At 36.0% G+C, this 15605-nt stretch overlaps 1 protein-coding gene across 2 annotated transcripts in view; it reads left to right on the top strand.

The window, feature by feature from the left end:
* cep85l (centrosomal protein 85, like) overlaps nucleotides 1-15605 on the top strand; it is a 102249-nt gene that overhangs the window by 67687 nt on the left and 18957 nt on the right. For both annotated transcript variants that reach the window (XM_073933608.1, XM_005170197.6), the window contains exon 4: nucleotides 15038-15123. In XM_073933608.1, the coding sequence (XP_073789709.1) occupies nucleotides 15038-15123 (86 nt within the window). The remainder of the gene's footprint in view (nucleotides 1-15037; nucleotides 15124-15605) is intronic.

Genomic DNA, 15605 nt, shown 5'->3' on the forward strand with positions numbered 1-15605 from the left:
TATTATTAATTTTGTAATCGTTTTCTTATTTACAGTACTTTTATTGTTAAAAGTAATTAGTTGACTTTATAAAAGTTATTGAACCCATTGCTTTAAAAGCAATGTGTTGACTTAAAGTGAGTACAATTTAGTAAATTAACCATGTGCATAATTTATAAAAATTGTCAACATTTCAAGTAAGGCAATGAATACATTTTTACAGTGTACACTGTTAAAAAAATGCAGGGTTCCACACAATTCATTCGTGTTATCCCAACACAAATCAATTAAGTTACTTAAATTTAAGAGTTTTAAACATACAGCGGGGAAATAAGTATTAAACACGTCACCATTTTGCTCAAAAAATATATTTCTATAGGTGCCGTTCACTTTAAATATTCCCTGGATGTTTTTAACAACCAAAGAAATCCATTAATGCAAAGAAAACATTTCTAATTAGTTTAAAAATTAAGTTTGTATTAAAAGGGTTTTTGTAATAAAATGAAGTAGTGCAGGGAAAAAGTATTGAACACATGAAGAAAGTGAGGTATAGAAAAGCAGTGAAAGCCCAGACAGCAGCTGAAATCTCACAGTAGTTCTTCAGCAACCCTCTGCCCTTCATCATTGTAAATGAATATTAGCTGCTTCAGTCCAACATCTACAGTAGCATGATAATGAAGATAAAACCAGATGATAATTTCAGCAAGACAATGATCCAAAACACAGTCAAGGAAACTCTCAGATGCTTTCAGAGAAAGAAAACCAAGCTGTAGAATGGCTCAGCCAATCACCTGACTTGAATCCAATAGAAAATACAAAGTAAAGATTAGAATTGATAGACGAGACCCACAAAACCATCAAGATTGGAACCACATTCCAAAATGAAATAAAACCAATTGATGTCCTAAATAAACAATAAACACTCTCTAAAAATGCTGGGTTCCACACAATCGATTTGTGTTGAGACAACATGAAAGAATTAGACCATAAAGAAAGAATTACTTAATTGTTTTGTTCAATCCACTTATATTTGTAAAAAACGAATAAGTTGTACCCTCCCCCCAAAAAAACTAAAGCATTGTGTTGTTTCAACTCTTTTTAAATAAGTTGTTTAAACATACATAAAATTTTGAGCGAAGGATTAATTTTTAAGTGCACATTTATTGTTTATATTAAAACTTAATCAATTGAAATGCACAAATAGTGCAGATCATTATAGTTTTGACTGGCCTACATGTTTTAGCATACATTTTTAGCATCCTGTAGCTCAATGGATCTTTGCATTTGTTTAATGTAATGAACTGTTCAGCTCTTGAATGTGTGCATTGAATTGAATGCAGATATTGAGCAGATCTGGGTTTTGCCTCTTCTCCGGCTTTGTTTGTGCTCAGTTTTGAGATGAACATGGTGAAGTTTTCTTCCTTATTAGGAGCTGTGTTTTGCTGGAGACACAGAAGCTCATATGAGGGAGGAATGAAGAGGGCACTGCAGTGGCATTCACTTAGTTTCAGTGCAGTCTCACTTTAGTAGTCATTTAAGTCAAAATGACCACTGGAATCACGCCCGTGTTTGAGGGTTGGGTCGTTAAAAATTAACAAAAGCAAGCATCAAAAGTTTGTTTGAAAGACTTTCCTGATGAAAATTAAAGCTGTTCTTCAACAAGCAGTATTGATCCGAATACAAAAATAAAGTAGAGATTGAAATAGTTGGGAAATTTCGCAGTTAATTTGACAGAAATGATTTGGGTAACACTTTACAATAAGGTTCATTAATTAATGCATTTACTAACATGAACTAATCATGAACAACACTTGTACAGCGTTTATTAATCATAATTGAACATTTACTAATGCATTATTAACATTCAAGTCCATGCTTGTTAACATTAGTTAACGCACCATAAGTTAACATGAAACAACTGTATTTTTATTAACTAACATTGACTTACATGAACAAATACAGTAGTAGTATTGTATTGTTCATTGTTTGTTCATGTTAGTAAATGCACTAATTAACATTAACTAATGGACCTTATTGTAAAGTGTGACCAATTTCTGTAACAAACCTGTGAAATCAAACATGAACATTTGATGTAGAAAGACTGAAGCTATATTTTATTTTAAAGTCAACTTGAAAGATCTTTATTTATGATCATAAAGATCATAATTAATGAATGCATAAATTATGAATAGCATAAACCTGGTATTTAGTACTAGTTGCTGCTACTTTGCCTTATGGTCAATGCAGTAGTGACTGTATTATCATCAATATTGTTACCTGTTTAGCACAAAAGTTCGTAACAATTAAAAAACGTAAATAACGAAAACTTTTACCTATGAAATGTTCTGCCTTTGTCCTCTATGTTCGCTCGTTACTACACCCATACACAGCGCTAAAGTCCAGCATCTTCACATTGGCTTTAATCTTGACTAGTGCAGCTGAATGACATTTGTCCTGGGAGCACTGTACCAATATGGCGGCGCTGTTGACGCATGCTCAGGCTCCGTGTGCGATATCTAGTGTATAAATCTATGATTGGTTTGAATATACAAAATAAAACCAGGTCAGTAACAAAGGTCAAATACAGTAAAACAACATTTTCAATGTTTACATATAATAAACTGGTAAAAGATGCCGTCCAAGTGAGTTGAGGGGAAAAAAATCTAATAAATAAATGTAAATAAATAATATTACTTAAAAGAAAACCCTCAACCTCTTTTTGAACGTGCTCTTGTTAACATGTTGTTCTCAATAGCATAATCCCAGCGCATCAGCACATGCAGTGTGCAGTTTGGCTCAGCAGACGTGCTGTTCTTTCTAGATGAGCTCATTATAATGGAGCAGGTCAGTCCTCTATGGTGACCTTGCTCGCCCGTTCCTCATTTGCCCAGTGTTTATGGCGTGTAAATGCCCGGTTGCCATGCTCATACATACACATGGTCCGCTGGCCTGAGCCATGCCCTCCGGCCAGCGCTGGAAAGTTTACTTGTTAGGTGCAATACATCCATGTCTCACCTCATGGTTGAGCTTAGCAGATCTAGCAGCTGTCAACAGGCCACACAAAAACACAGAGAGAGAGAGAGTATACAGTGACCCCTGAAGGCATCCGGACACTCGAGAGACACTTCAGATGTCTGAATGTCACTATTAAACACACACACACACATGGAATCTGAAAACAATTGATGCACAACCTTTTCTCGGAAGCTACTTTATAAACTGTCAGTTAATTGCACAGCCATTTTAATTGGAGGTCATTTGTAAACAAATGTTTTTAATAGCTTATCTGTTGTTTATTTAAGAGTGCGCTCATGCTGCATTTAAGGAAATAGCACTTTGTTTTGTTGCTATATCTATTGCATTGACATTTTCGTAGGAGTTTAAAGGAACACTCCATTTTGTTTATTTAAATTAACTCATTTTACAACTCTGCTAGTTGTGCGCTGCTATTTTACAGCACTTCCCACAGGTTTGAGATATTCTTGCGGTGGTAGCCGGTAGAGGTGTGAACCTATACTGGTCTCACGGTTCGGTTCGGTTATGATTATCATGCCTTCGGTTCAATTCGATATCTCGGTGCATCACGGTACATTGACGATGCTTTCTATATACAGTGTTATATTTTAGGGGGGAGGCTATAACAAGCTGTCTGTATAAACACACAGACACACAGCAACACACTGTCTGTCATTCAAACACATACACAAACATAGACAGCACCAAACAAACAAACACACACACACACACACACACACACACACACACTTAAGCCCTCGCAACAGGTAGAGCTCGCGCTGAGCGGAGCAGAAAAACGAAAAAAAAAGAAGCACTTTTCCGACGGTCCCTTACTGAGAGCTCCTCTCAGTGCGAGCTCTCCCGGCTAAACACATATTGCGAGGGCTTAAACGGAGCAGTGCTCGTAATGTCCAGCGGAAAAAAAAAAAAAAAAAAAAAAGACAGCTGTGAAACATAACCAGCTTTTTCTTTTTGTAGGAAACACACTTTAGATCTTTTTAGGGTAAGAGGTTTTTGAGTTAATGCCTTCTACAACTGAATGTGTGTCAGGAAAATCGAAAACAAAACCAACTGAACCGCGCTCATTTCTGGCGCCCCCCTGGATGTACAGCGCCCTTAGCATATGCCTATGGTGCCTATGCCACGGGCCGGGCCTGAGTTGGCTGAGTGTTGTAAATACTCGCGCTCACCTCCCTCGCGACAGAGCGCATAGGAGATAAATGACGTCACTACATAATAACCGGTTATGATTATTACAGAACCGATACCGAATTGTCCGCGTCTGCATCGCGGTGCACCGAAGAAACAATTAATTTTGACACCCCTAGTAGCTGGATTGAAACACACCATTTACCCACATCATATAAATAGTTGACTATATGCGACAAACAAAACATAATTTGATTTTAATTTATTAATAAATAAAGTTCTAAATAAATAAACTGTTTCTTTTCAATGGGTTAAAGTTAAAAATGCTTAAATAAAAAAAAATCCACTATTTCTCTTTTATGCCATTTAGGAGCCATATTCACCCACTGACAGGTAAAATCTGCTTCTTTCCATCTCTCATTCCAGTTCAGCTTTATTGGCATGACATTGTGTACAGTATTGCCAAAGCATTTTAGATGAATAAAATGTACAATACAGTCAGGTCCATACAAATTGGGACATCTACACAATTCTAACATTTTTGGCTCTTTACTCCAACGCAATGGATTTGAAATGAAACCAACGAGATGTGCTTTAACTGTAGACCACCAGCTTTAATTTGAGGGTATTTACATCCAAATCAGGAAAATGCTGTAGGAATTACAACAGTTTGCATATGTGCCTCCTACTTGTTAGTGGACCAAAGGTAATTGGACAATTGACTTCTCAGCTGTTCCATGGTCAGATGTGTGTTATATGCGTGTTATGTGTGTAAATAGCAAAAATAAATGTTCTGCCATTCTTAGTACACAGTGCAACTACAAAAGAATCTAACTTTTAATAGGACAACTATTAAAAGTCTTTAGTCATTTTTGATCGAGATGCTAATGGTCTAATCCGATTCAATGACTTATGCTAAGCTAAGCTAAAAGTGCTCCCGCCAGATCCGGAGAATGGCTGAATGGATTCAAAAATGCTAAAGCTCAAGTGAAGCTGTAAAATGAGTCTAGAGCTGCATCCCAAATCGCATACTTATGCACTATTCTACGCCATTTTTTTGTATAAATAGTGCAAGTAGTGTGTTCACACTGAAAACTCTAACAATAATAAGTGCACTTTAATTACCCGGATGATGCACTCATTCAGCCGGTAAAATGAAGTGTGTAATGATGGACACTTCACGCACTCAACGACCGCAAGTTTGCCTACGTAGCGAAAGGGGTGGAGCTATCGGACGCACATGTTGGATAACTTTATTTATTTTGGATAGTGAAAGCAAAATTCTCCTACGAGAGTGATTATAGCGCCTCCCGATGGTGAATGCGGTTATACTCATGGCAGGTATTATTTGATAAGTCGGTCGTTTATTTCACCGATTTGGCAACCGTCAAACGTCATCAGGGAAACGGTTTGAATTTCCGCTTAGTAAAAAAACATTAGTGTGCCATTTGGGACGACACGACATACATATACTATAATGTTGAGTGTGTAAGTGCATAAGTACATAGTGCATAGTGTATAGTGTGCCATTTGGGACGCAGCTTATTTTCAAAAAAGTGAAGTATTCCTTTAAAGGTGGAAATACTTGATGATAGCCCTGATGCAGAAAGCATGGACGAAGTCATGGAATCCATTCTTAGTCTCTATTTTAGAGGTTGCCACAGTGGAATGAACCGCCAACTATTCCAGCATATGATTTACACAGCGGATTCACTTCCAGCTGCAACCCCATACTTGGAAGTTGTGAAATCCAGTCAAATTCATAAATGTCCGCTTCTATTTGAAATGATCAAAAGTAGGGCTGTAGAGCTGTTCTGAGAGTTGCTTCAAAATGTTTTTTATTGTTTTGTTATTTATGAGAAAAACTATTGTCACAGGGTCTAAACAGCAACTTGTCAACGCAAGACTGTAATCAAAATTTCTTTAGGTTATAGTCTCGCACAGGACATCACTAGTTTCTCACAGGACAATGATTTACTGCATATTTTTAATCAAGGTCAGATCAGGACACTGGGCAGCCATTTCATAATTTCATTTTTTTTTTTCAGCTTTAATGAACTGCTTTACCTATTTTGCTGTATGACAGAGGCTGATTGTTTTGCATGACAATTGCTGTGTTATGAAGGAACAGGGAAGGTACATCATGTTGCTAAAGAAATTCTGCTAAACATCTGTAATAACTTGTATAGCTGTATAAGAGACTAAACTCCTGCTGTAGAAAACCGCATACAACCATTAGTCTTCCCCTCCACCTTTACTTACTTGTACACATACTGTAGCTTCAGTCTTTCCCCAGTTTGATGATAAACGAAGTTTCTTCTCAGACCCAAATAAATGAAAATAAGCTTTTCAATTGTGAACTTTGGACCAGTTCTAGTCTAGGCCTTTGATTCCTCTGCATATGTTAGTCTAGTCTTTTGATTCTTCAGAAAATACTACACTACTCTTTTGATTTATCACGATGTTTGGAAAGTCAGAATGAACTTTCAGTCTAAATTCTCCTAAACATCAAGACACTATGCTAAGACAGATCCTTACTCTGATGCAGTGTTGCCTAATCCAGTCCAGTGACATTCATACATTTAAAAGTGTAGATTAAATCTCTCAGCTTCATTTGTCAATTCTGAGTACCGTCACCTCTGAAGGAGCCTGTGTGTCTCCCTTGTGTTGTCCCAGCATGCCGAGCAGTTGATGGACATCTGTCTGAAGGCTCAGGAGAGAGCGCAGTGACAGACTCTGATAGAGTTCAGGGAATTGGCAGCAGATTAGCTCTGCAATGTGACCCAGTGAAGCTGTTCAAGCGCTGTAGCCGAAAGCCATCAGACCTTTCCGCTGCTCTTTGGTCCGTTTGGGAGGGTGGATCTGACTTTTTGAGCTTCACCAAAGGCCTCGCTTCTCTGTGGAAGAATCAAGCTTTTTAATGACTACCAGGCTAAGCTGTGATGTGTCCATGTCTGGTTTGCTTTGTTTCCCATAGCCATTACGAATAATACTTGTATTGGTACTTTACTGATTTTTCACTAGAACTTTTTAGTATGAAATTATAGTATATTATCATTTGTTATTGGTGGCACGGTGGCTTAGTGGTTAGCACTGTCAACCCACAGCAAGAAGGTCGCTAGTTCAAGTCCTGGCTGGGCCAGTTGGCATTTCTGTGTGGAGTTTGCATGTTATCCATGTGTTTATGTGAATCTGAGAGTGTATGGGTGTTTCCCAGTTCTGAATTGCGGCTGAAAGGTCATCAGCTGCATAAAACATATGCTGAATAGTTGGCAGTTCATTCCGCTGTGGCGACCTCTGATAAATAAGGGATTAAGCTGAAGAAAAATTAATGAATGAATGAATTTATTATATTATACTATATATATTATATTATATTATATCATATTATATTATATTATATTATATTATATTATATTATAGGTTAAACCATACAATAAGGTTTCATTATTAGTAATGCATTTACTAACATGAAAAAAGCATTTATTAATCATAGTTCAACATTTTTACTAATGCATCAAAATCCAAAGTTGTGCTTCAGTTAATGCTTTATTTTGTTGAACTAACATGATCATTTATTAATAAAAGCTGTAATGTATAGTTTGTTGTTTTTTCATGGTAGTAAATACATTGACTATTATTAACTAATGAAACCTTAAGCTGCGGTCGCACTGCGCTTTTCTCCTCAAAGACTTCCTTTCAAATGCACGTGAATGCGTCAGACCGGAAACGCAAGCACCTGCGAAATCGCATCACTTGACCACGTGAGATCAATCGAGGACCAAAACATGACCTCTCTGAACAGAAATTAAAAATATGGACCAATCGCTCACTTTTTTTTAAAAATGTCTAATCATCTTGTTGAATCCCGCCCCTTTTCGCAGCAATTACGACAGATTTTCACAAGCTCAAACTTGAATGTGACTGCGGCCTTATTGTTGTCTGGAATCCATTCAGGCTGTCAGATTTATTCACTGCACCTGCATTGCCCCAATCACCAGAATTCTAATCACCTTCACCTGCCGCCCATCACCCCGCTCCCGCTGTACAAGCCTGGCACATTCAACCATTCACTGTCAGATGTACTTGTGAGAACCTGGACTCATTTCTCTCCCAGCTCAGAATCCCTTACCAGTCGTTGTATCCTGTTTGCCTGTTCACCACTCTGCCTGTTATCCTGCCTGTGTTCTTGTCCTTTAATTCCTGAACTGTGTTTGCAGCCATCGTCTTGTTTCATTTGTCACCCGAAATTAAGTTCTGTTTGTTTGGTTTTCTTCTGTTAAGTTGGTATTAATTATGTTTCTGTTCTGAACAACCTTCTTTACTGTTTGCTTAAGTTGTTATTAAAAATCTGTTCTTTCTGTTAATCCGTCTTTTTCTTCCCTCTGATTTGTTACAATTGTTATTATTATATTATATTATATTATATTATATTATATTATATTTCCATTTCAGTCAAAACATTAACGTAAATTCAGTGCACAAAGCTTCACTATATGTGCGAAATTAGTTCAATCTTCATGTCCCACCCACACGTCCTGCTTCAATAGCGTGTCAAGTGATTTTATAGGGTGCTTAAATGTGTAGTAGCTAATAATAGAATCTACAAAGGAGGATTCTCCATTGTCAGATGAAGACCTGTTTAAAGTTGTTAACTCAGGGTGAACGAGGACCTTCAGGAGTTCAAATGAATCAATGACTCGTGATTCTGCACGTCTTTAGTCTCCTGAGGTTTGTGAGCTTTTAGAGTCTCTTGAGTTTAGAGAAACACAAACTCAACTCTGGAGAGCAGCTGGAGGAACAAGTTTAGACAAACTCCTCACTCATAAACCTTCCAGTGTATATAATGCCAATGCGTTTGGTAAACACACACATTTATTCCCACCAGATACCTTCTTGCCAAGAGAACAGGCGCTGTGTTCTTCATTGGGGAATTATGTGCTGCGATACTTGTATTTTTAGCTAACATTTATCATAACAATGAGGGAGATTTAGATTTTGGGAATCATTCCATACCTGCATTTATGACAGATTTACAGGGTCGTCAAAGTATCTTATGTAAGCATAAAGGTCTTGGTCTTGAATGGCATGATCCTTCTGGCATGTGGTGACAACAGCACCTAAAGACACAAGCCGGTGGAGAATGACGGCAATGTTCTGGCCTACATGCGCTTAAATCTTCAACACACAGACGCTCAGTTGGTTTTCTTCCATCTGTTCAGTTGCTTCAAGGAAGTCATTTGTTAATTAAGGGGGCTTTCACACCAATAGATTGATCGTTTTGTTCTAAATATTGATAAAAATGGTTACAGTGTTGCTTTTTGTTCTTTGTGTTTTCTCAGTGCAAAGTTAGTTAAAATAAGTCACATGAGTGTAAACTCTGAGTTGAGTCAGAGTTTGGTTTATTATCTTAGTTTTTATTTTCACTCAGCCGTCATGTCTTTTTTTAATTATTTTTTTACTTATGATGATGAAAAATTAGACATAAAAAAAATCATGGTTTGGGGTTACATTCAGTATGGGGGTGTGCGAGAGATCTGCAGAGTGGATGGCAACATCGACAGCCGGAGGTATCAAGACATTTGTGCTGCCCATTGTGATTGATGACTTTATCAAGAAGGTATTTAAGTCATTGCAGAAATGCATGGATTCAGTCCTCCAAGCTCATGGAAGTCATCAGACAGTATTTTTTTCACTTTCACATTCATCATAAAACACACGTTTACCAGTAGAAATTATATCTCGCCCTACTTATCATTCTCTTATCTTGAAAATGCACTGTTTTAAAAAAACATTTTCCTGTTTTTTTGTCAAGATTGTTGCAGTTTTGATTTAACCTGTCTGCATTTAAGTGTAGAAAAACAGGAAGAGTTTTTTTTGTATGTTTGATTTTGTTTTTTAAGCAGAGTCTTTATTTAGATATATAATATGGTATATTTTATTGGTATATATACTATATAGTTGATCTATTCCTAGCAGAAAATATTCAGTGGGTCGTCAAATTTAGGTGACCATTAAAACCATTAAAAATGCTGATAGAGACTTAACAGAGTAAAAAAACAAGACAAAAGCTAAAACAATACAAACCTAAAAATATAACAAAACAAAAAACTCTGAAAGTGTATTCATGTGTAATGACAAAATAATGACTCAAGGAGAAAGTACTGAACTACTGAAATGTATTTAATACTTTATATAAAAGTCTTTCTTGGTGATGGCAGCTTAACGATGCTTCTCATATCCAGAATGAAGTCACATGAATTGCTCAGGTCAAGTTTTTCACAGACTTAAACAGAGTGTTAAAATCTTGATGGTTCTGTGCGTCTCGTCGATCAAATCTGATCTTTAGTTTGTATTTTATATTGGATTCAAGTCAGGTGATTGGCTGGGCCATTCTACGGCTTGATTTTCTTTCTCTGAAAGCATTTGAGAGTTTCCTTGGCTGTGTTTTGGATCATTGTCTTGCTGAAATGTCCGCCTTGGTTTCATCTTCATCATCCTGATAATGTAGATGTTGGACTAAAGCAGCAATTATTCATTTACAGTGATGAAGGGCAGAGGGTTGCTAAAGAACTACTGAGAGATTTTAGCTGCTGTCTGGGCTTTCACTGCTTTTCTACACCTCCCTGTCTTTATGTGTTCAATACTTTTTCCCTGCGTTATTTCATTTTATTACACATAAAGTATAAAGTAACTTAATTTAAAAACCAATTAGATTTGTTTTCTTTGCATATATGGATTTCATGTGAACATTTCAAGTGAACATCACCTTTAGAAAATATGTTTTTTTTACTGGGAAAGATTATGGCAGAACATTTTTACTTCATCTAAAAACCCCAATTACCAACTCATTCACTATAACTTTTGTCATAGAACCTACTGGACCCCACCCAGAAGACATCGTATCAATGCCTCCTTTAGTCCTTTCTGTGATAAATGTCCCAACCAGGAACTTGGATCTTTTTTCCATATGATGTGGGACTGTGAGAAAGTACAAAGATTTTGGAATGAGATCTGTGTCATCTTATCAAAAATTATTGAATATCCTGTACCAGTGAATCCCTCTGTTCTATTACTGAGTGATGATTCTACGTTGAACCTTACCAAGCTACAAAAAGCTGTTTGGCTGGCTGGCTTAACTTCTGCTAAAAAATTAGTAGCGCAACATTGGCTGCCATCACATAATTTGGACATGTACAAGTGGTTGGTACAACTTAAAGACATTATTATGTTGGAGTTATCCACAGCTCGAGTGAACCTGGTACAACTGAGTACATTACAGATCTGGGGCCTCATGTATCAACGCTGCGTACGCACAAAAACGCTCACGTTTGGATTTACTAACGATGAACTGAACGTGGGAATGTGCGCACCTCCACGCCAGCTTTCTGGCTGGCGTACGCACATTTTTTTGTGCGTGTCTGCTTTATTTCCATTGGCGACTCCTAGAGGCAGTTGTGTTAAATTCCTCTCTACAAAGTGTCTGAGCCTTGCAATGGCAGCTGTATGAGACGGGTTCATCTAGCAGGTATATAAGGTTTCCATACCATACAGTTGACCAGCTAAACATAAAGCACAATTTGCAGCGGTCGCCTGTTTTCCCAATGTAATCTGAGCGATCTACTGCACGCACATTGCTATAAAGACACAATCTGAAGAAGAATTTGCATGCGTAAATCAGAAACATTTCCATTCAATAAATGTGCAAATAAAATATGATGCACAGACTTATTAATGATTCCTTATTGTCTTTCTCGTGATAAATAGTTGGCAAAATCTGATATGTAGCGGGGGAAAAAAGAAAGAGTTCATCAGACGCTGGAAAGTGTCAAAACATGTTAACCTACGTCTTACGAGCTGCGCCACTGAGACTGTTAAGGGTTCTGAAACATTTTACACCTATAAACCACACTTTTTCTTTTTTTAATTCACTCAGTGCGATGTTCAGACCCAACTGTGTTAACCGCATCAGCTAAACTCTCCCACTCTATTTTTTTCTTTTGTTGTTAATTCCGGAGAACAAACTTGCAAATAACACCGTTTCCTCCGGTCTACCTCCGAAAGCAGCACCTCCAATTCACATTTTGTTCAAAGTTTCTCTTTTGGCTTGCTTTTGTCATTGCTTTTTCGTTGGGTTTTGTCAAAGTAGAGTCATTAGCATATTCATACGGGGGAGGAGGCAGGGAGGGGTTTTGTGCTCGTGCATGTTACGCTCAGATGTACAAAAGAATATGCGTGAGATTTGGCGTACGCAGTGTTAAATACATCTGAATTTTTTTTCTGCGTACGCACATTTACAGCTTTGTGCGTACGCAATGTTTTAGTATGATTTCCACGTAAGTACATGAGGCCCCTGGACTTTAGCTGCTGACAAAATCTCCTTGTTTATTGCACAAAGAAATGATCAGGATCCAGATTGATTGCCTTGCTTTGTATTATGATATTCGATACTGTATTCTGTTTTTGTTTTAATGTTAACTTCTATTCATTGGATACCCCAGTTTCAAGAGATAGCAGGGGAGGGGGGTGGGGGTATTTGAATTGATATGTTTCATTATATAGTTTTTTTCAGCCTGTATGTTTTGTTAACAATTAATAAAAAATAAAAAAAGAAAGAAATATGTTTTCTGAGAAAAAAATGTGATGTGTTCAATACTTATTGTTATTATTATTATTATTATTATTATTACTATAACCTGTTTTTGTTGAATCACTACCTATTTAAATGACTATATTGTAAAAAAATAAAGCATTACTATACATTAAAATAAAATGACTTCACAGAGTGAAATACAATTTTGGCCATACTGCCTCCTAGATACTGAATATTGCAGACCTTTAGTGTGCATGTTGCATTGACCAGTCTTACAATACATTTTATGGTGCATTTACTTCATATTCACTGAGTTATTTTTATTTAGGTTGAAGTAATCCTGTGAGAGTGAGTGTATTGATCTGCTGTGTTTGTTTCTTCTGCCTGGTTATGAACTCCTCCTGTGCAGCGCCAGGTTTACCACACACACACACACACACACACTTTGTGGTGACTGGAGCCAGTTTGTTGTGTTGGCCACACGCTGACCGTTATAAATATCCTGGGCTATGTGAAGCGGTGAGGGAGGCCTGGCAGTGAAAGTGGCACCTGCTTCTTATCACCACGCAGTTTGTGCTGGGATGAGAATCTCTCCCGAGGCAAATAAAGGCATGTTTGCGGGCGCTCCAGTGCCACTGATATTGTGCCGCTTTTATAGGGTTGGCATTTTGTGAGGCTGGCCGCTGGTCAAGTCTGAGAAGTCGGGTCAGGGGGAACGATACGCCCTATTTTAAAGGGTTGATGTAAATGCGGTTAATGCGTGTGTGATAAGGGCTTGTGTAATAGTTAGTCCTGCACAACCACATCAGTTGAATGTGTAGTCTAGTGGACGGCACGGATAAAATGTACCATACCAACATTCAGTCCACAAGTGCTGGAGTTAGAGAGATGTTCTGAGTCTCGACAGTTGTTCTTTTTCCAGAGATTCACTAACTATGAATATGCAGTGACTCTGGGGGCATATAATGATCAAAGTCAATTCATTTTGAAATAGATTCGTTGTAAAATAGTTCATTAGATCTTTCTTTTTTTTTAATGGAATAATTCAAGTTATTTATTGCAAATGAGTTTATTAATTTGGAATTAAAAAACATATTCATTTATAAACTCAAATCATTGAAATAAATTTTTATTGTTTTAAATTATTCAAATGTAATGTTAGTTACAAACATTAAATTTATTTTGAAGTCATCATTCATTCATTTTCTTTTCGGCTTAGTCCCTTTATTCATCAGGGGCCGCCACAGCAGAATGAACCGCCAACTTGTTGTTAATATCATTATATATCATTTTGTTGTTAATATTTACTTTATTCATGTTAATTAACTTTAAAAGTATTAACAATAAGCAACAAAATAAGCTGCAAAACCTCAATATATTTGATTATATTAAATTATTTCTTATTATATTTATAATTGTTAAATTATATTATTTTTTTTACATATAAAAATGTTAAAACTATTTAATTAAAATTATGTAACTATTTATTGGATTCAATTTATCATTTTAAATGTAATTTATTTGAAATGATTAATTTTATTCATTAATTTTTAATTTATTAAAGTATTGATAAGTATTGAAGATGGGCATGAACCTGTATTCCCAGCGGACAAAATGTGGCTTATTAAACTAAAAAATATTGTGCTATTAGAACATTCTACAGCAAGAATTAACAGAGCTAAACCCCAAACAATCAAAGTAGAGTCTGAATTTGAGGAAAAATCTTCTATAATAACTATAGATAAACTAAAGCATACTGAAAGGTCACTATTATTATATTAGAGGTGTATAAAGGTCACGTCTCACCCCAGAGTTGTTTTTTCTTTTCCTGCCTATTGTTATTTATTTATTTATTATTTTAATTAATTTTGTATGTATTTTCATTTAATGCAAACCCTGGCGTTGTTCTGTAATAAATAAATAAGCACAATAAAAAATTATAAATTGCAAGTCATTAATTCAATAAATTTGAAATGATTATTTACAAAACATTTAATAAAGAAAATAAATATTTCTAAAAGTATAAATTATGAGAAACTTTGTGTGAAGTTATTTGGAAGTAGTATTAGTAAATTAATTTAATGTTTCTAAATATTTTTTCTAAAAGATATGTATTTAAAATATTTTTTTATTATATTTTTTCATATTTAATTTGTAGAATTTAACTTAAAAAGTACATTTGAACTAAGTGACATCATCTGTGAGTTCCTCATCAATCTGACTCAGATTATGCTGATTACAGTAAGAACAGGCTGGCCATCAGATGAGGAGTCTAATGCTGTAATGATTGTGTTTTTGCAGATGTTGAGTGGAGCTTCGCTGCCGGTCAACACTCTGGTCAAGATTAAAGAGGGACTCTTGAGACAGAGAGAACTGGAAATTGACCGGTGAGTTAGCAAACACTGTTTTACAGTCATTATCAAGGTGCACACAAAAATAAGAGTAGGACTTAAAATATTTACCAAATGATGTTTAACAGAGCAAGGAAATTTTCACAGTGTGTCTGATAATATTTTTTCTCTGGGTAAAGTCTTAATTGTTTTATTTTGGCTTGAATAAAAGCTGTTTTGAATTTTTTAGGACCATTTTAAGGTCAAAATGATTAGCTCCTTTGAGCTATATATTTTCAACAGTCTACAGAACAAACCATTGTTATACAATAACTTTACCCTAACCTGCCTAGTTAACCTAATTAAGCTTTTAAATGTCACTTTAAGCTGTATAGCAGTGTCTTGAAAAATATCTAGCCAAATATTATTTACTTTCAACATGGCAAAGATAAAAAAAATCAGTTATTAGAAATGATTTATTAAAACTATTATGTTTAGAAATGTGCTGAGAAAAGCTTCTCTCCGTTAAACAGAAATTG

Source organism: Danio rerio, chromosome 20 (genome assembly GCF_049306965.1).
Source record: "Danio rerio strain Tuebingen ecotype United States chromosome 20, GRCz12tu, whole genome shotgun sequence".
In the NCBI taxonomy this organism is placed as follows: domain Eukaryota; kingdom Metazoa; phylum Chordata; class Actinopteri; order Cypriniformes; family Danionidae; genus Danio; species Danio rerio.